We start from the raw sequence: 19,913 nt of genomic DNA, 5'->3' as shown, positions 1-19,913 counted from the left end.
GCATTTCATTTTTCTCCCATTGACTTATAATGGGGAGGTCGCAAAATTGACCTGACCTTAGGTCATCGATATCAAAATTGTAAGATATACATTTTGTACATGCTATTGCTCTCAGCAATCGCTGAAAGTTTCAAAGCGATCGGTCACTCGGTGTAGCTATGACAGACATTGAAACTTTTTATGAGGTGAGGTCACTTCAAGTGACCTGGTGACCTGATCTTGAATGACCTTGGTCTGAAATTTTCACAACATGTGTAGAATTGATGTATGATAAGGTGTACCAAAAACGGCGGCGCTCCGCGCCGCCGTTTTTGAGATATTCGCGAAAAACCACAAGGGGGTGTTCAAACACCCCCCCCAGCAGGGCGCGGGATAGGAGATCGATCACTAATCGCGAGTGACGTAACGAAGTATGCAGCATCATCTGCATCAAATCCCTTCATAACAGTGTTGTTTTACACGAATGGCAATGGTTTGTTGAATGGAACACGCAAAATATGTGTCAGCGTATGTCCAGAAACACGTCACCACCCGTCCATACACCTTCCCCGTTAATGAATGGCAAATAGGTCGTTCTCTTACTGGGCCGCTGGTTTTCCCATGTTCAGCGGGAGATAAGAAGCTCAGAGTCATAATCTCCGGCCTAAGCCTCTTGTGGCCGTAATTCTAAGTGGAGCAAGAAAAGGCGCATTTAGCCACTCCAAGCAACTGACGCGATTATTTTTTTCAGTAAATCCAGCACAGATGAGAACGATCATGGACTGATTTATGTAACGTTCTCGTCTTTACGGTTCAGGTTTGCCGGGCCGTTGCGGGAGGAAGGACTTGATACTTGATTCCTTGCCCTCTTGTCGAGGTGCAACTGAGCGGCTTTGTGGGGATCTGAGGGTGGGGCCCATGGCAACTACGAGGTCAACGCTCTGCATTTCCCCTAGGCTGGTTATCAGGGTAGAATAGGGCAAACACTGGGAGTGTCAGCATAGCTTTTGTCCGTCCAACTGGCAGAGTACGGGCTCTACACTGCCGGTCGCCGCACTGCCCAACTCCATCGGCCGGGAGAGCGCCAGCCTGACCCCATGGCGATACCGAGTGAAGTTGTGCCCTAGTCGTTGTCCCCGTTATCCGGGAGCAGAGGATGACCCCGCAACCAATTCCCCGTCCTCCTATGACGTGTGTGAACGGAAGATGAACCCCGCCAACACTCGGGGCATCCCAACCAATCGACACCGTTCACCTCCTCACCACAAAACGGCACCCCACCGCAAGCCCTACCGCACACCATGTTATTCAGCCAGTTCCTGGAAAAAGTTTCACTTGTCATGACGTTCGCCCGTATCAGTCGGGGCAGAGGACGCTCCGTTTCGCTGGAGCGCGGTCATCGCCTTCCCACGGCATTCCTAGGTCGGAAACCGGCTGCCCCCCCCCCCCGTCTGACCGCCCATGGCATCCGCCCGGGCCGGCGCGGTGCTCCGCTCACCCAGTTTCGCGGTCCGGGCGGTGACGGCTCCGTCTGGGATGGAAGGCTCGGCGCTCGGCAGATGTGATGACTGACAGGATGGTGGTAGACCGGTGGGTAGTCGGACATCGGCCTCTGGGGAACCGTGAGATGGATGGTGAGTCATGGGACAGATGAGAGTAGGGCACACGGAACTGGAAGACATGATTCAGTCATTGAAAATGCACATGTTTCGATGCATGGCATTTGGAGTCGGTTTTGGATTGGATTACAGCTTCAGTGAACGAATACTAGATTCCGGATAATCTCATTCATTGAATGGAAATAACCTATAGAAATTGCGACAGGCACAATTAGTCCAATGCAGTCACTGGTGAGACAACATTAGAAGTAGAACGTTTCCACAGAGTATTGACAGGTCTATCTATCCCGCGAAAACCAGACGTTTTATTTCCAAACTATTTATTCATGCAAGCGTCCCGCAGAAATACATGGTTTGGTCTCAGTTTGATCAATATCAGCCAGCCCATGAGTGAACGATGTACATAGAACACATCCGTCCCGTTTATCTATCGATAAACAAAACACCACAAAGCGATCGGCTACTACAACTCGAAACAGCTCACTCGCTTTCATCCGACACCCATCGAAACTACATCAATCAGTAGCAGTTTCGACCACAATCGCGAAACCGGTCTTTCACAGCTCCTCGTTCCCAAACATCCAATCGGTGCGCGTTACGAAACACATAAAACATGCACGAATAACCAGATATTCGAACACATAAAACGAACACCAAACAGCACCACACGGAGCAACCGCTCTGTTGGCCACATAAACCTATCACATATGCCCGGTGGAAACAATATCATACTATACGTGAGACTAATCCTCGTGACGTGGCAAGGAAAACTACTGAGAACTGACCGTAACTTATCGCTAGCGTTAGTTCTCCGTCGCTACAGATCTGAATGCTAGCCAACCTAGTTTGTGATCATCCAAAATACGCTAACGGCGATACGCCAGTTTATCGGAGCTTTGCTATATCGTTCCCCAAGTCGGGGGATATATGGGGGGAGGGGTGCACAGCAAGCGCAACGCGACAGGTACTGAATGCTTTATCACCGGGGTGTACTGAGAGTAGACAGCAGTATGTACCATAAGCGGTGAACATGCTACGATAGCTACCTGCTTGATACATAGTTGTACGATAGTTACCACCAAAGCGTTGGGGGCACCACAAACGCTGTAGCGGCACCATGGTGGTACACTCGGGGGCAGAATGATGTTCCACCACTCCCTACCCATCTTGCGATCCCATGGCTCAGCACTGGCTGCTGTCAGTGTTGCCTGCCCTCAGCACTGCTCAGCACTGCATGCCAGTGCCAGTGCTGCCAGTGCTGCCACTGGCAGCAGCCAGTGCTGAGCCATGGGAGCTCGATGGGTAGGGAGTCGTGGAACATCAATCTGCCCCCGAGTGTACCTTGCAGTTACCGATACACTAGCGGTACAGTTGTAATCCACAACGATAAAATAGTACCACAGCGGTGCAGTTTTTCCCAGCAAGGCGGTAGTACCAGAAAAGGTACATAGTTACACTGATACGTGCGTGTTCCAACGGTAAAGCGACGCGATCTACGCGTGAATAGCGGCACAACCGCTCGGGTTTGTGAACACACCTGCAAGGGGCTGGCGAGATAACATCCCTGGGATGGAAGGCTGTCACATCAGACTTCGTAACAGCTTAGAGGCGAAAAACAGGAACGGGTGATCTATAAGAAAAATGAGAATACGAAATGCGTGGATGGGATTGAATAAATATATCTTTGGATAACTAACTGGCAGCGTGAAAAGAGAACTGGCAGAAGTGGTGGAAATAATACCCTGTTCAAATACCCTACCGGGACGAACCTTGATGGTAAGAATTCGCATTAATTAAACAAGTGGAGTGGTGCAGTGTAAGCAATATACAAATGGCCCAGGCATGTTTTGATTGAGTCTGAATGCACAGCCGGAAGACGAGAACTTGAAGCAAGCCAGACAACTTCGCCGATAATAAGTAAAGAAATTCCGCAAAAGCAGAATCGAAAGCACCAATAGCTTCGATGAATATCTGTGAGCCCCAGGTACTGTGCAGCTTTTAAACGTTAGCCTATTTACCTAAATCCTGACAACCGGCCCGGGGGAGCAGCGATGAACCAAATACGACATCGGCAAAAGTATGCGATCTGCGAGCTGAATTTACATCTGAATTCATGACAGGCTGACGACTGGGATCGTCTCGACCGCCGCACCCGCCCCCGCCTCGGGCCGGGACGGGACGGACTCTTACGTACTTCACAGTGAGGTATGTGTAACGCGCCGCGTTAAAGCCCTTCCGTGACTCCGCAGCCGCCACTGGCACCGCTCCGTCCCGTCACGACGGAGTCCAGAGTTCTACCACCCACCGTAGCAGCGCGCTTGTCGACGGAGTTCGCCAGCGACATCTGCTGACAACTTCTGCACCGAAACTAGCGCCAGCTACGGATGGCCGTCGCATTGCCAAGCCAGCGGCCGAATTAGTCCTTTCGTTGTGATCGCACGTCATATCACTTCACAATGCGTTCCGCGTGACGGCCGCCCCGCAGTCACAATACATTACGTTACGCATCGCAACCGTCACGTCACGTCACGTCGCATTATCCTCAGAGTCCCAGAGCGTCGGCGTGCGCCCGTGTCATAGCGTGTTTCCGTTCTGGTGAATCGGCACCCCGGCCACCACAACGGCCGGCGGTGGGGACTGTCTCTGCGCCGCTCCGTCCTCCGTCTCATGACGCTCCTCGCCCTCCGCCGGCTGCTGGATGTTACACGTGGGTGTCTCCCCGCGACTGCGGTTACCGGCCCACTCTTCTAATCTCGCTCCGTACTTTTGGGCGAGAGTAGCATCACGGCACACCTGTCCAGTGACACAGATGCCCGAGGGTTCCTCTCGGCCGCGGCTCGGGTGCAGCCGACAGTAGTAGGCTAGCATACACGATACGGCGAGAGCAAACAGTATCACCTGAGCCGCCAGACCGGGGTGGTACCACCAGAGTGTGCGGTTGGCATTCAGATACCACAGGGTAATCATAGCCGTGTTCTCGGCAAAACAGAGCAGGTAGTAGAGCGTATACTTGAGCCGCGTCGTCTGGTCCTTGACGTTGAAGAAGGTGAAGATGTAGACGGCGCCCAGGACGAGAACAAACAGCATCTCCTCGCACTTAGTGTAGCACGCCTGGGTCTTTTGGCAGATGAGCCAGATGGTCATCAGCACCCAGTGAACGACCAGTCCGATGGCCACGTACACGGGAAACAGCGAGGCGCACAGACTGATGGCCAAAACTCGTGAGCCTGGAACGAAGGCAGGGAGGTGTCAAACAGGGGCGTGAGTGGAGGTGGGGTAGCATAGAATCGCTGACAAGGTTATGTACTGTGTATGCTGAATTTTTATGAACCACTGATACTTTGCCGTGGATATATTATGCATAATCGCCGGCACTATATTTTGCATAACACCACGATACTTATAACAAGAAGTAGGACAACAGATTTAACTACATGCATAGCGATTCCAGATCCTGTAATTCCATGTATTTCCACATACAAGCAAAGATACGAGCAACTGCGGAGTGCATCTGTTATAGCAAAATGTAAGCGCCGGCTGACAAAGAATCTAGCTCATCTGCCTATCAAGGCGACCTCTATATCCTTTACTAGTCACTCGGCGGCGGGGTACCCATTCATAAAGAGCAGCCCTATTCGCAATAACTCGGGGGACTCCCACACTGAGCCCTGCCGGGGACAGGGGGGGGGGGGGGCAGGACGCGCCTTCCAAACTGAGCGACAACAGGGCTGTGCAGGGGGAGGGCGGCCGGTTCCGCTCACCGATGCTGCAGAGGTGCCAGAAGAAGAGCACCACGGTGGCCGGCGTGGAGAGGTTGTTCTTGGCCGGAAGGCTGTAGCGCAGCGAGCGCTGGTAGCTGCACAGAGACCAGGCCAGGGAGAACAGGCTGGTACCCACCGCCGCTACCTGTAGGGTGACTGGGGAGACGGGGTAATTAGTGAGGATTAACGAGGGTTCACGGGGTAATTACGGGGGATATACGGGCAACCAGGGTACAAAGGTGTAACGAAGGGACACAGAAGAAACAAAAGGACACAGGGTAATGAGTAAACGGGTAACGAGGGGCAGAGTAACGAGGAGGGGCAGGGTAACGAAAGGGCGGGGTAACGAGAGGATACGATGATGAAGTTTGTCGATACAAAGCTGAAAGCGTTTAGTGGCCTCCTGTCAATCATCCTTCGGCCTTCCTCAATGTCCATTGTCTGTATTACCTGTCTTATCAAGTGTCGATAGATAAGAAACAATACCTCTCCAAGAGCTTGAGCAAACAATTGACACTTGAGATACAGATTGGTTTGAATGACAGCGATAAGAACGAACAAACAAGTCAGAGCCTAGGTAGTAAGCTCGTCTTTGAATGGCTCGAATGGATAGTTTATCGTAAAGGAACAATAATTTTCCCATCCACCAGTTTTTGAAGACAGGCTAAGCATCAACCTATTTCAATAAAAAAACTTGCCAGAATTTAAATACAACCCTTCAGTATCAGTCAAGGCACACCATCGCAACTTACGCATCAACCGCACACATCTGTTCCGTCTTTCTATGAGCATGCGCCTACATTGAGACAAACATGCGACATAGAGTATGCCGGACTATATCGGACAAACAGCGGGCCAGACGCAAAATGCACATCAAATACAATAATCCGGACTAAACCGTACCGTACCTCAAGGACGCATCACATGACTTCATTCGGCATTCGAGAAACTCCATCCCGGCAACGGTGTTCCCGCAGAGTTCAGTGCGTGCGTTCTGTCATCTGTCCCATGAGCCTTCGCAGCTGCCGAAGTTCTATCACGGTTTCTATGAACTCACAACCTAATGTGCCGCTAACAACCAGCTCTCCTTCATGCACCATGCAGCCCGTGTCCATCCCAACGCCAACCAACTCAATAAACACCTATTCCGAACTGAAGAAAAAGTTGTGTGTCCCAATCAACCGAACCACATCGCGGACCCAATGTCCTTTTGGAGTTACCGCCACGGCTCTAAAACACCGATAAAAACAGTCTAGTCACTAGTACGCAGGTACCGCGAGCGTGGAATGAAGAAGTGAATCCCGAGACGTGCCAAGAAGGAGTCTTCTCGGGCACATCGGCTGCAATGGGGAGCTCAAGGTGCCCTGTAACCGCGAGATTAGTAAGATGGGGGGGGGGGGGAGGATTAAGATACCGTCTATCTACCTACAGGGCATATTCAACACCCATTAGATACTGGACCACCAGCCCGGGTGATAAGATACAGAAGACACGTATGTACCAACCGTCTTAGCAGGTAGGTAATTCAGGAAAAGCATGCGCTCGTAACCAGTACTAAGCAATAGTTGTTCTGGCGATAGAAACCACTGCAGGGTTAGCAGGGTACACAAAAGCCAGCCCCAGGGCAGCCTAGGATACCTCAGACATTCACGATAAGAATACGACAGTGCCCAAAAAGGAATCACACCAGCCGGCTGGGACACCTGACAGATACGATCAGAATACGACGGCGGTCACCATCAAACCAAATACCAGTCTACATATACACACTTCAATATCAGACATGACACACAAATACCGGACGAACTTCCAGCTATCCATCGCTCCATTCCCCTCACTCACTGTTCAGCGGCTCCGACGGCTTGAAGCGATTGTGCTCACTGGCCAAAATGTACAGCTGAAGTACCAACTGCGGGGCCGATTCCATGAATGACTCGAACAGTCGCAACAGTGTGGCGTCCGCGTCCTTGTAGATCATGTAGATGTAGTTTTTGATGTGGCCCGCACGGTCGCCCGCCCGCTTGGCGCGCATGCTCTTGATGCCGTAGACCATGGCCTCGATATACCTGAAAAGGGAGCGGGGTAGGGAGCAAGGTCAAATAAGGTTGAAAAAAATTGGAGATAAGATATTGAGGAGCGCTGCTGGTTACACTCACTGAATTGATGCATAGCGAAATACACTTTTAGGAGATACCTACATATCTTACAGCTTACAGGGCAAGCCAAACTTCAAAGAGCCTAGTGAAACGAAAATATGGCCTGTCATTTCTAAAACATCATTAACAAACGACAGCTTGTGTTGAAAGTAGCTGAAATGACACGAACTGAAAAATAAAGCCACCTGAACAGGGTTGGCAGAGGGTGGCAAAAACTGGTTTTTGCCAGTGGTTTTAACCGGTTTAAACCGGCTGGCAGAAACCATGGTGGCAGAAACTGGCAGAAACTGGCAAAAACTCAAGTGGCCAAAACTGCGTTGCTTGCCTAAAAAGCCATCGGTTGAAATGTACAAAGTCATGTCTGTCATTGGGACCCAGTAAGCATTGTCTCGCTAGTTTACCGCTGCTTAAAATGTCTGTCGGTAGTCAATAGATGTCCACCAGGAAGTGCACTTTCATGCATCGCTGTTGGTGTGCTTCTGCACATGAGCATATGCAGGAGTCGTTTCCGACCAGACCTCGAGAATGGCTGGGTCGATTGCGCTCAAATTGGGACACCGTTAGGGACTGATTAGTAGGGTGTCGTGCATAGTCGGTCGGGGTCCATTTTGCACGTGCGCACGTGCGGGGTGACGCTTCCAGATTGGGAGAACGGCTACGTCGACTAAGCACAAATTTGGCACTGACACTGTTAGGAACCGGTTCGTAGGGTCCGGTGCACAAGTCAGTGGCAGATGCCCTTTCCCACTTCTTCAATACTCGCCGCCCGCCGGCGCACTTTCTCATTTGTCTCACCAAAAAGGCGCCTTATTGGTTAATTATAGAGGACTCACGGAACTATTTAACACTAAAATGGTCAAGATTCCACTTCTGTTTGAAAGCATATTGTATTGACTGAATCCTACTTAAAACGTGTCCTGCTCAAACGCATGTAGAGGCATAGCGTTTTGACTGTTTTAGTTTTTGCCAGTTTTTGCCACTTTATGCCGGTTAAAACCGGTTTAAACCGGCAAATGGCAAAAACTAGTTTTTGCCGGCAAAAATGCCAACCCTGCACCTGAAGAAACGTCTCACGGAGATGTTGCCAACATTAGTGTGCCTCAAAGTCGGCCACGGTCGCAGTGTCATACGTCTTTACCCCTCAAAGTCGACCACGGTCGCAGTGTCAGACGTTACCGCCCGCTGCGTCTCGCACTCTCCCGGTTACCGACCTGAGCAGCGGCCCGAGCTGCAGAGTCAGGCAGATGATGCGCAGGATCCACTTCCACATCGGCACCCGGGGCCGGGTCGGTGACGGCGAGCCGGGACAATCGGTCTGCTCCGCGCCGCCGCCGCCCTGGTCCGCGTCGTTCAGATACCTGGGGGCGGGCGCACGGGAACGGGTAATGAATGAGTTGATGAACTGAAACGTATTTTTTTTTTAGAGAGAACGGACACTGTAAACCCTGGTTACACTTTGTGGGCACAGACTTCAAGCAAGTACCCACATAATTGAAATCAAATGAAATGAACAAACTGGTCACTTAATAGTTGTGAATACTGAATAGCAAGATGCAAAGCGAGAAACGGTCAAAAGGTTTTCCAGCGACGAATTCGTACAATCTTTTTACTACCAAAGAAAATTTCTACCGACTATCGTTCATTCTACCGCCTACTAATATGTGAGGACAAATAGTAACAACATCGACCCTAACTCAGGACCTAAGGAAGCTTAGAAGGCCCCAGCTTCCTGTCATCTCCGCCACTCACCATCGCAGACTGAAGCCGGTCATGGTCAGCGCCGGTACCAGGATAAACACGAGCGTCAGCGCGAACTCGTACATCCTCTCCGTCCTGTAGAAATGCACCGCCACCCACACATCCGTCCCCGTGTCCACCAGGAAACTGACGATGGACAGCAGCACCACTGCCAGGTCCTTGTAGGTGTACTGCATCTTCTCCGGCAGGGCGTCCACCTCGTCTGCCGGCACGACCACGGGCACGACACCACCGTTCGCGGAGTCGGCCAGCACTGCCTGCAGGGGACGCAGCTCTCCATTGCTGTTCCTCCCGCCGCTGCCGGTGGTGCCGTTTGTGCCGGGCGGAGGCGAGGGAGGCAGCATGGCTGGAGTGGCTGAGCGGCTCAGCAGACAGCTGTGGTGGGATCTGGTGACTAGCTGGCTGGCTTCAACTTCTAATGTATTACAGCTTATTTTCTCAGGTATGTAGAGGCTTCATGATGCAGGATGCTCAGATCTGTAGAGAAGAAATGCTTAAATGATTGCTTTGAAAAGAAAAAGAAGCAAGACAAACTCTTTAGTCGCCTTATCTGTAGATGGGCTCTCAATACGCATATCTGATGCTAAGAGCAAGACACTAAATCAGCCCACAGAGAAAGTCAGCCACACACTACTTCCACTGAGAAAATGGGTCACCAAATTGAAATACACCAAAAGCACAGCCTGGCCCTGTTTCAATGGATTTTGTTGAGTAAATTACAGCCTCAGCCCCAGTCCGGCTGGCATAGCGACCAGCTGCCAGAGGCAAGCTGGGCCGGGCGTTGCATTGAAAGGCCTGCAGACTGGGTCGAGTGACATGCGTGCCCCATGACAGGCTTGCTGAGACAAGGGATGGGTGACTTGCACTTGACAAAGGGCTGGCATTTGGGAATGGGATGAGAGATGACCAGGTGGGCTGGAACAACCCTTAAATGTCAGTGCCCTGTGGAAGTGTGTGGGAGTTGGGACAGCACAGCTGACACTGACCTAAATCCTAGTTAAGAAAGCATTTGTTTTCCTCTCCCACAACAAACCCTGAAGATTGTTGTGTGGTGTGTGTGTGTGTGTGTGGGGGGGGGGGGTGCCAACCTGCTTTATGACCAAGCAAAGGCCATCATTTTCAGAATTAGAACCACACGCCACATTATACAATCTTTCCTGCTCATTTGGCCTTTTTTAGCACGCCTTTCAAAATTACGACAATATTGATATCAAATTTGAATTGGTCATCATTTCACATCTGATCAACCTTAACGAAGTTTAAAGGGACCCTCCCACCTTCAAAAAAGTTTATGAATTGGCATGAAAGTGATGTCGCTCGGTTCAGAAAGAGCGAAAACGAATATCTACCAAATTTCACCGAAAAATATTCACCGGTTTTCAAGATATTTGACTTTTACTTTTGTTTACTTTTTTGGGATCTCCGCTGTTTCTAGCGACTTTATTTTAGAAGTGCGGCGTTTGCGGCAGATGCTGCGCGCAAATAGCATATACCACCGCGTGCTACAAAACGTTTTAGTCAAACATTTAAAAATCGTTAGATATCTGCGCTGACGTCACACATTCAGAGGGGTATTCCTCAGCATTAGCCCCTCTGAATCAAAATGCTGCAATTTTGAAATTCAATATTTCCGATTTAAGGCATTTCTCGATGTTGTGAGTGCCGAAACCGGTAATTGTGAGCCAGGGACCCCATTTTGGCTATCTCAACTCAAATCTAATGTTAAGGTGGGAGGGTCCCTTTAACGAGGAACAAAGTAATGTGTAACATTTAACAAAGTACAACGCATCCCCAATTCTTCAGTCAATCAAGCCAAAACTCAACTTGTCAACTTGAATTACCGGGAATACCTACCTACTTCAACCTTCTTTCATTCAATTCAAATTCATTCAATTCCATAACGTCAACAACGCGTATTTTGAATTCACCATAGGGCTCAGCCACTCCTAGCGGAAAATTCTGGGGAATTCTCCCCCTGGCGACAAATGTGGGGAAATGAGCATAAATGTGTAAGTCCCTAGAAACTAATTCGTCCCAAGAAGTCCCCCACTACATTAGTGATGCAAGTTTGACTGGGGTATATTAGAGATGCAAATTACATGAAAAGATGTTATATTTTATGTTAAGATTGAGAAACCGTGCTTATAGTGGAAGGTATGTTAATGATGCAAACATATTAGCGAACTGGGAGTGGTCACTGGTCACCTGCTAATTTTGCGTCATTCCGCTAACGCTAGTTGAGCCAGTTATTGCTTGAAGCGTCATAACTTCGGTATAACTATACATCATTATTTGTTGGCTATTAACTGAGATCTGATTTCTTTATCTTTTAAAGAAGACTTAATATAAGAGAGATGGTAGCATCGTCTTGGTGTCATATCTGATCAAAGCGGCCATCCTCCAATGTCCCAACTTACCCCGCGGCGGGGGGTCAGTTGGGCCAGGGCCTAAGGCAAGTTGGTACACTAGGAAAAACAGTTTATCTAAACACATTTTTATTCATGTTTCACATGAACAATCATCGCTAATCCATGCGGGCATTAACGACAAAACACAAACGTTTGCAGTACTCCTGCGGCAAACAAAAAGGCACACACAACGACACTAGAAGAGAATATTTTCACAGCAAGAAAATCACTTTTGGTACCTGAAACACATTTGTAGCGATTATTAACAGCACTTACCTCAGCACGCGCCGACACCACGTTGACAAACAGACGGCGTTACTGTGCATGTACAAAATAAGTTTGAACGCCAACTGTCGAGAAGTATTGGAAATATCCCTTCCGTCCCAACTTACCCCCCCCCCCCTGGCACCAACTTACCCCGGTCTCCCCCACTTCACCTCTACCACTCAGCGCCCCAGGGGGCGGTTCTGGTCAACACAGGTGGCCAGGCTGTGGGGCGCCGCCGACCGCCTGGCGGAGGCTGCCACGTAGCCGTGCTCCCCGGTGCGCGCGGAGCGGCACGGCCGTCCAGCGGGCCAGCGAGCGCGACCCCGCACGTTGGTGCTGGTGCGACGGGCAGTGCTGGTCGGCTGGACCGGAATCTGGGTGGCGTTCCGCCGGCAGCCCTGCGCACCTCCAAACTGGTGCAGAGCGGACTGGCGGCCAGCAGTGGGCAGCTGGCCCCACCTCTGCTGGAAGGCAGCGGCAGCCCTCTCCCAGGTGTCGTCCTGGACGACTGCCTCGCACATGAAGGCTGCCCACTCCTGGATGAACGCCACGGTTTGGCGCGTCCGGTCATCTGAGCGTCGCTGCTCAGCTCCACTGACAGCCGCCGCCGCAGCGGCGGGGTCCTCGAAGTCCATTGCGTCGTCGTCGTACTCCTCGGGACTCGGCGACGGCTGGGGCTGCGCGACTCCCGGGGCGCTGGCGGGCGTGGGGCCAGGAGGTGACGAGGTGGACGGCTCGGCGACCAGAGGGTCGAACCAGTTGCCTGGCAGCTGCTGGCTGGTCCCCATGGCGATGTCCATCAAGGCCCTCCGCGTCTCCTTTGTCGCCGTCGCCTCCGGCACAGCGCCAGTCTGCTGCCGCACGGCTCGGAGGTGTTTGCAGCCGCCAGTCCGCCGGTTCATCCTGCAGGTGCAGGCGCCGACGTTCAGGTCCACCAGGTAGGTGATGCCGACCGACGTCAGCGACTTCACCTGATAGGTGAACTCCGTCACCTGTGGGAGGGGCAACACATAAAATCCTGTAAAATTCGTATGTACAGTCTGTCTTAAAAGTACCGCGCAAAGTGACGGTGGATCCATCAAGCCTTACTGAAGAAAGGCCTGCTTTACTTTGAAAGTCACCGAACCAATTGACCTGGGGAATGGACGAGAATATCAATTGTTTTGATGACTCAAATTGAGCAGGCCCTTCCTCGGTCAGGCTTGATGGATCCACCGTTGCTTTTTCGCGGACTTTTAAGACAGACTGTACAACATAAACTGACGGACGGTTACTTGTACGAAAATCCGAACCTGTTCATTCGCCCCAGTACTGTCAGCTTGGCCTTTTAAAACAGACCCCCAAAGGGAAAAAAGAAGAAACAAGAAAAGATTAGCGAACATATTAGCGAACTGGGAGCCGAGCCGGCGCACCCCTTAGGGGTGCGCCGATTGCATTGGTCACTTTGCACAGCCATGTGGCAGTACTAGTGGGACCAGCATTGGAAAACGAGCTGTCTTATGTGACCTTAATCAGTTCTCGTGTCATGCAAAATACCTGCGTCACAGTGCCCGTTTCTTGGCTGGTGCCGCCGCGGACCGGCGCAGTGCCGCCCGCTGCCGGCCGTTGGTCACGTCGCACGCCCTCCTGGCGTAGTGCTTGCTGAGCTGGACCGTGACGGAATCAAACAGCTGCAGCAGGTTGAACGCCCGAGTCCTGGAAAAACAGCGCGTGTCAAGCGAATATTTCAACAATTTCTTTGCAGCTATAATTAACGGTAGACTGCCATCGTATGGACACAATAAGGCTTTCAGAAGAGCAACCAAAAGCACAACTAACAATTTCACAACCTACCCGAAATGCGAAAGTTTGTTTTTCTTCCACATGTAGGGTTAACAGAAATGTAAAACCGTGATATTCACAAGTTAATCCGTGTTAATCCATGAAAGTCACAAGTCGTCTTTGACGAAGGGATGTATGGTCCAATTCCGTTTCGGGGGCTTCAGGCTCTGAACTTTGGCAGACACTGGGGAGAATTGCACAGTCCTAGGGATTTTGATGGTGTTTTCGAGAACATTTTACCGGCTCACTCTCAGCCCTCCGACCTATATTGAAAGGAAAAACTACTCCCCTGCTTTGGCTTTTTTCCAATTATTTGTCTTTATTAATTGGAATTTGTCTGTAACTGCAACTTTGACATTTCTTCAACATTTGCCACTTTTGGGCAACCTTACAACTTGAAATATTTTAAAATAGTAATGAATCTATCGCAATACCTCCGGTCACCGAAACAGTTTTACAATCAACTTTAGTTAAAAGACAGGTTTGTCTATGAACGCCAGGTTAACTGTTTTATTTATTGAACCGCAATTAGGTGAACCATATGAATAAAGACTGACCTGTAGAGGACAGAGTCTTTGAGGACTCTGAAGGCGGACTCCACGATGTTGTTCGTGTTGTGTCCCCGGGTGGGGACATCCGTGCGGAGACACAGCGCCCACTCTTGACGGCGGGCAGCGAAACCCTGCAGGTACTGGTCCAGCAGTGGGTAGCGCTCGCCCCACTCGGTAGCCACCAGCTCCATCGTCGTCGCTATCTCCGCCTCATTGTTGGCGTACACGAGCTGTTTGGCTAGTGCCATGATAGCCTGCCTGTGCTGGAAGAAAATGCACAATTTAACTTGTATCCGAGTGTGGGAGGCGGGAGGGGTGCAGGGTGAAGGGTGAAGGTAAATGTAAATATACGGGGTGTTTGAGATGAAATTAATCAAACTCATTTACGTTCTTTTACAGCTTTTAGACCAGTATCACTGCATGTCTATTCCTGACTGCCAGCCTATGCCTGTCTATGCCTGACTGCCTGCCTATGCCTGCCTCTGCCTAGCTGTCTGCCTGCCTCTCTCTCTCTCTCTCTCTCTCTCTCTCTCTCTCTCTCTCTCTCTCTCTCTCTCTCTCTCTCTCTCTCTCTCTCTCTCTCTCTCCCTCCCTCTCTCTATGTCTCTATCTCTTTCTCTGCCTCCCTCTCTCCCTCTCTCTCTCTCTCTCTCGCTCTCTCTCTGTGTTTCTCAAAAAGGGGTAATTAGACAAAAATGAACGGAAATTCATTCCCAGTAGAAACTACTCACTTGCTTGTCGATGCCATGTTTGCCGTTGTGAAGCCATCGCCAGACGGCCTGCAGGACGTGAAACGTGCACAGCAGGAGCCGCGCCTCAGGCCACACCGCCGACAGCGCGTTCCGCTCGGCCTGACAGTCGTCCGTCATGAAGCACAGAGGGCCGCGCCTTCCACGCCCGCCAAAGGCGCCTGTCAAAGAAGCATTCTCGGTCAAACACGATATTGGATTTTATACACCAATGCACAACTGACTGGACAATTCAGAGTTTAGCCGCCAGATATGGGAATTCATGGCAAATGTAGGTATATCGTACCGTCTGGTAAAATCCCGACGAGCAGCCGGAAGGCTTTGTCCACCACGGCCTCGGTCTCCGAGGTGGAGACGATGACACCGAGAGGCAGACCACCGGCCGGGCTCCAGCACATCAGCAGGAAGACGCGCTGGCCGTGCCGGTCCATCCCTCCTGAGGCGTCGACGAAGACCACCTCTCCCGCGTCGGGGAGCGTGTGGACGCGCTCCATCAGCGGCGTCACCGCCGCGATCACCGTCTCGCCGTCCTCGACTGAGACCGCCGTGCGGACGTCCTTCATGTGGCGGATGAGGTCCATGGTCTCCTCCTGGGTCGAGGCTGGGTAACGCTCCCGACAGTGCTTGTAGTACAGGCTGAAAACACATTGCATTGTCAATTGACTTCCAGCTGCAAGTGGTGGTCAGTTTCATTTTGTGATAAAATACCGATTGCATAACAGTGTACTTATGGTTAAGCTTCAGCTGTCCCACTTGTTCCTGATTCGTCCTAATCAAAATATAGCTTACCCCTCAGCGCATTGAATTACACAAATCCAAGGTGAAAATAATGTTAACCTGCGCTGGGCCGGAAGGGGGGCGTCTAGACGCCATTCCCCTTCAGGTTTTTCACGAATAGCAGGAAAACGGAAATGACCCTGACACATAGGCGTACGTAATATGATTATCGATAGCTTTTACTAAACCAGAATGCATTTATCGCAGCGTAAAATGTTGCGAGTTTTTAGCACAACACAATTCATAGATAACAGTAGAACTGGATGTGACACGAAAACAGGCAGATTGCAATAGGGGACCCAAAAATTGTCAATGGCCAGATCAGTCTCGGATCGAAACCACATATCCCAGACATGCGGCCTTCTTTTCTGAGTAGCCCTATCATCTCTGCTCCGTGTAACGATCAATTGCATCTCATATATGAGAATCATGTGTAACTTTATAGGGAAAGTCTAATTATTTCAGATACTGTCCCTACAGACTTGCTAACTTGTGGCAGTGTGGCTTTGCATCAAGCTGTTAAAAACTTACTAGTAGACGGCCATCCTATCTGGGACAATGGCTCGGTCTGCGGCCACCGACGGGTAGGCGCTCCCATGCTCCTCCTGAAGCTGTAGTTTCAGGGTCTCCAGCGCCGTGGAGGGCGAGTGGTGGTGCTGGAACAGCTCCATCAGCCGGGCCTTCGTCAGCTCAGAGACGCGTCGATGTCTCAGAGCGGCAGCGTTGTCCACGGCGTGGTTGTGGGGCTTCTTGTTACATGTCACCCGTAGCTCGTAAGCCGCGCATGGGTCTGTAGACCTATTCCTGGAAAGGGAGGATTCGTCAACAAATATAAAAAACACGAGACGATGGTGTTATTCAGAAGAAATTCCGCTCCTTCCACGCACTTTTATAAGGTACCAGCAGAGGCGGATCCAGCTCAGAGGTTTGGGGGGGGGGGGCAAACCATAAAAATTTATCGATTCTTTCCATGCATCGTCCATAGGCGTAATGTTGAAATCATGCCGTTTGGGGGGGGGGGGCAAATGCCCATTTTGCCCCCCCCTGGATCCGCCACTGGGTACCAGCAAGAAACCTTTTGAGGCAAGGAACGAGCGAGGTGAAATGTTTCGGATTATCACCGTTTTTAGTTTTCTGAGCCAAGATTGGCACAACTAAGAAAGATAGCGACTTGAAATCTTTTCGGCAGCGAACTCCTTCATCAAATATGTAGTTTTTTTTTTCAATTGCGGTTGATCGTTTGATCAACTAAGGCGTTTGTAAAAAGCAGGGCTGCGGAGTCGGAGTCGGAGTCGGTCGGAGTCAACAGTTTTGGTCGGAGTCGGAGTCGATCTTTTTTCTTGGCCAGAGTCGATAAGATTTTACCGACTCCGGCCATGTAGTCCGAAAATCGCCTTCCATCAAGTGAAATTGTTGTCTGGTGAAAGCAAAATGGCAATTATCCCGATGATCCAAAGTGGTCAGACAACAAAATCGACCTACGATTTTGATCAGCCTTTTCTTTTCTCCCGAAGTTCACGTCTCTGCACTGGTTCGGTGAACCAAAGGGCCAAATAAATGCTTTCCAGAACTAATAGGTCGGAGTCGGAGTCAGAGTCGATTTTGTGAGGCCGGAGTCGGAGTCGGAGTTGGCTAAAGTTGGGTCGACTCCGCAGCCCTGGTAAAAGGTGCCAATGACAAAAGACGGTGAGAAACTTGCCGTTTTGGAATGTTGGCGACAGTCACTTTCAGGCGCAGGGGGCACCCGGTGTCCTTGGCGGATTGGTTTTTCCTCGGACGACTCGGCTTTTCTGGGACGTCGTGGTGACAACGAAGCCTGGCCTGAAAAAAATTGACAACCTTAACAAAAGTGATGAAATCAATTGCCACTCATTAGTCCGTCATTTAAATGAGGATGAAAGTTTCTCGATTTAAAAACGTTACCTTTTTAACTGACCCTGAACATGGTGTTTCATTAACCCGCACCTTCCTGCGATATAAAAGAGTAAAAGTTACTGGGTGCAGTGGCGCACCCAGGGAGGAGTCAGGGGGACAAAGGGGTCAGCTGACCCTCCCGAAATCTAGCGGGCCCGCTGGTAGGTGCCCGTCCAGTCCTCCGAGACACCCGGTATGACGGCTGGATGACTGGTCCTCAGTACGCGGCATCAAGCTGGGGATTCATGCAGCCAGCCCAGGCCGCCGGGCCCTCTGTCAGTAGACCCCGACAGGCTTTCATACGGCGGGTCTTTGCTGAACCCTCAGGAGGCTCTGCACCAGCAGAATTTTCCATTGGCGGGCCCAGGTCGATTGCTCGGGCAAAAGTACCCCCCTGCCGAGCTTTACACGGCGAGCCCAAACTGGTATTTCATAAACTAAAGCTCTCACCCAGTACACCACCCTTTGGCCATTCGACATGGAGTCGTACGTCGTCAGGGTGATGTTGGCGGCCTCTTGGTACAGCTGAATCCACTGCAGGGCCGATTCCTTTGACGCCGGACATCGGTAGGCCACAGTGGTGCCCTCCATCAACTCCTGAAACGAAATAATGCAAGGTCTCACTGGGGTATTCTTGTCTGGGACCAATGCACGATCGTATTACCGTAATAGTCAGCTATAATGCAGATGACAAATACTTAGTGACAAGACGCGTTATATTCAAATACAGATCACCGCACACACCACTCATACCAATAATATTGTCATTCACAATTGATACAACTTTGTTACCGAAGCCTGTGGGGAAAGTTGATAGTTCCATTTTAAAAATGCAAGTTTTCATTTATGAAATGATTGCAACATGGCTCAAACCAATTACATATAATATGTGTTACTGCAAATTGAAATTGCCATCATCAGCAATTGCTATTGCTATAAGCAAATTGCTATATTTGATGCTCACCGGTTCCAGGTCTGGAATCATATCAAGCTTCTCGCACAAGATGTACTTGGCATCAGCCTTCCAGATTACTTGGAAGTGATCCTGTTGGAAGAAGGAATGTTCCATAAAGTTGGTGGCGGACTTGTACCTATTCAATATTTAATATCAATATAGTAACAAGGGTTACACGACTCATAATCTTCACTTACAGCATTTTTTAAAAATTATGTAAAGATTATAATTCTGCTGGTGATACCTATAGCCATGTGGGTAAATGTCAAGTTTAAGTCCTAAGCAGATTTCATGGATAATTTTTTCATATTCTTACATTATTTGGCCGGTACACATGGAGGTCCCCGCTTCAAAATTAGTTGATTTTGAATTTAGTGTTTCTGACCATTATTTGACATCCTGAATCCAAAAATGATACTTATATGTCTCGTAACTAAAAGAAAAACATAATCAAACCTGAACTAACCTTACCTTTTCACCTATAACCTACCAATCTACTACCTACAAACCTACAATGCAACCTAAAACTTACAACCTAACGTAACCTAAAACATAATTTTTTTGCTGTTATAGATTTGTATCAACAGCGTCACAGTTATAGTTAGGACCTAAACTTGACATATACCTGTATTTCTTGCGCCCTAACCCACAACAACAGCAACAACAACTGTATTTCTTGCAAAGAACATGCACCTAAAATGGAAATACTTATTAATCACCAACCTTTTCCAGCATCTTGAAGCATATATAGGCCTCCGCAATAAACGAGCAAACATGAGACACGAAAAAGGCGCTTTGGATTAAAAGGCGCCCCAGTGGCATCGGAAGAGCTGCCAGATCGGCTGAAATCTCTAGCGCGATTTCGCTTTTTTCCAAGGTGCCTAGAATTCCTCTAGGAATGGCTGAGCCCTATGGTGAATTCAAAATACGCGTCAACAACACACTAAGAACATATGGGACAGATTATACGCAGCAGTTACAAACAACGATAACTATCGGCTACTAATTCAAAGTTTACCGTTTCGGTACACATAAAGCAAGTGCATTACACAATGTCTAGACAGATATGCTCAGAGCACAGGCATAATATGCTGTCTTACATGATAAAAAAGCGAAATTCATGTTCAGCTTGGGATCGTGGTGGACGCTTGGGCGAGAGAGTATGTCAGAGCCGTCCGGTCTGATCGCGGACGTTTGG

General features: G+C 49.9%; 2 protein-coding genes across 9 annotated transcripts; both read right to left on the bottom strand.

Moving 5' to 3' along the window:
* Nucleotides 1-1,901: 1,901 nt before the first annotated feature.
* On the bottom strand, nt 1,902-11,206 carry LOC122367997 (XK-related protein 6-like). 8 transcript variants are annotated; one of them, XR_006254161.1, is made up of 7 exons: nt 11,128-11,184; nt 9,265-9,750; nt 8,727-8,873; nt 7,202-7,425; nt 5,360-5,515; nt 2,901-4,825; nt 1,902-2,779 (listed from the first exon to the last, which is right to left on the bottom strand). XR_006254161.1 is itself a non-coding variant. In XM_043341580.1 (6 exons), exons 2-6 carry the CDS (start codon nt 9,615-9,617, stop codon nt 4,173-4,175), a joined length of 1,533 nt encoding a protein of 510 aa, XP_043197515.1. In that variant the 5' UTR covers nt 9,618-9,750; nt 11,128-11,206; the 3' UTR covers nt 1,902-4,172. The 8 variants fall into 8 exon arrangements, 6 of the variants coding, with proteins under 6 accessions (XP_043197515.1, XP_043197518.1, XP_043197516.1 ...); XR_006254162.1 differs by lacking the exon at nt 11,128-11,184 and adding an exon at nt 10,362-10,427; XM_043341580.1 differs by having other exon boundaries at nt 1,902-4,825; nt 11,128-11,206.
* A 549-nt stretch (nt 11,207-11,755) lies between these two features.
* Nucleotides 11,756-19,639, bottom strand: LOC122367996. The gene is made up of 10 exons (XM_043341579.1): nt 19,439-19,639; nt 18,725-18,805; nt 18,211-18,357; nt 17,546-17,667; nt 16,378-16,650; nt 15,356-15,705; nt 15,052-15,230; nt 14,327-14,583; nt 13,485-13,643; nt 11,756-12,940 (listed from the first exon to the last, which is right to left on the bottom strand). Exons 1-9 carry the CDS (start codon nt 19,535-19,537, stop codon nt 13,490-13,492), a joined length of 1,662 nt encoding a protein of 553 aa, XP_043197514.1. The 5' UTR covers nt 19,538-19,639; the 3' UTR covers nt 11,756-12,940; nt 13,485-13,489.
* Between the last annotated feature and the right edge of the window lie 274 nt (nt 19,640-19,913).

This window comes from Amphibalanus amphitrite, unplaced genomic scaffold (genome assembly GCF_019059575.1).
Source record: "Amphibalanus amphitrite isolate SeventyFive unplaced genomic scaffold, NRLGWU_Aamphi_draft 000913F_arrow, whole genome shotgun sequence".
NCBI lineage: Eukaryota > Metazoa > Arthropoda > Thecostraca > Balanomorpha > Balanidae > Amphibalanus > Amphibalanus amphitrite.
The sequence above is the reverse complement of the archived record's forward strand: the minus strand, read 5'-3'. Positions and strand labels throughout refer to the sequence as shown.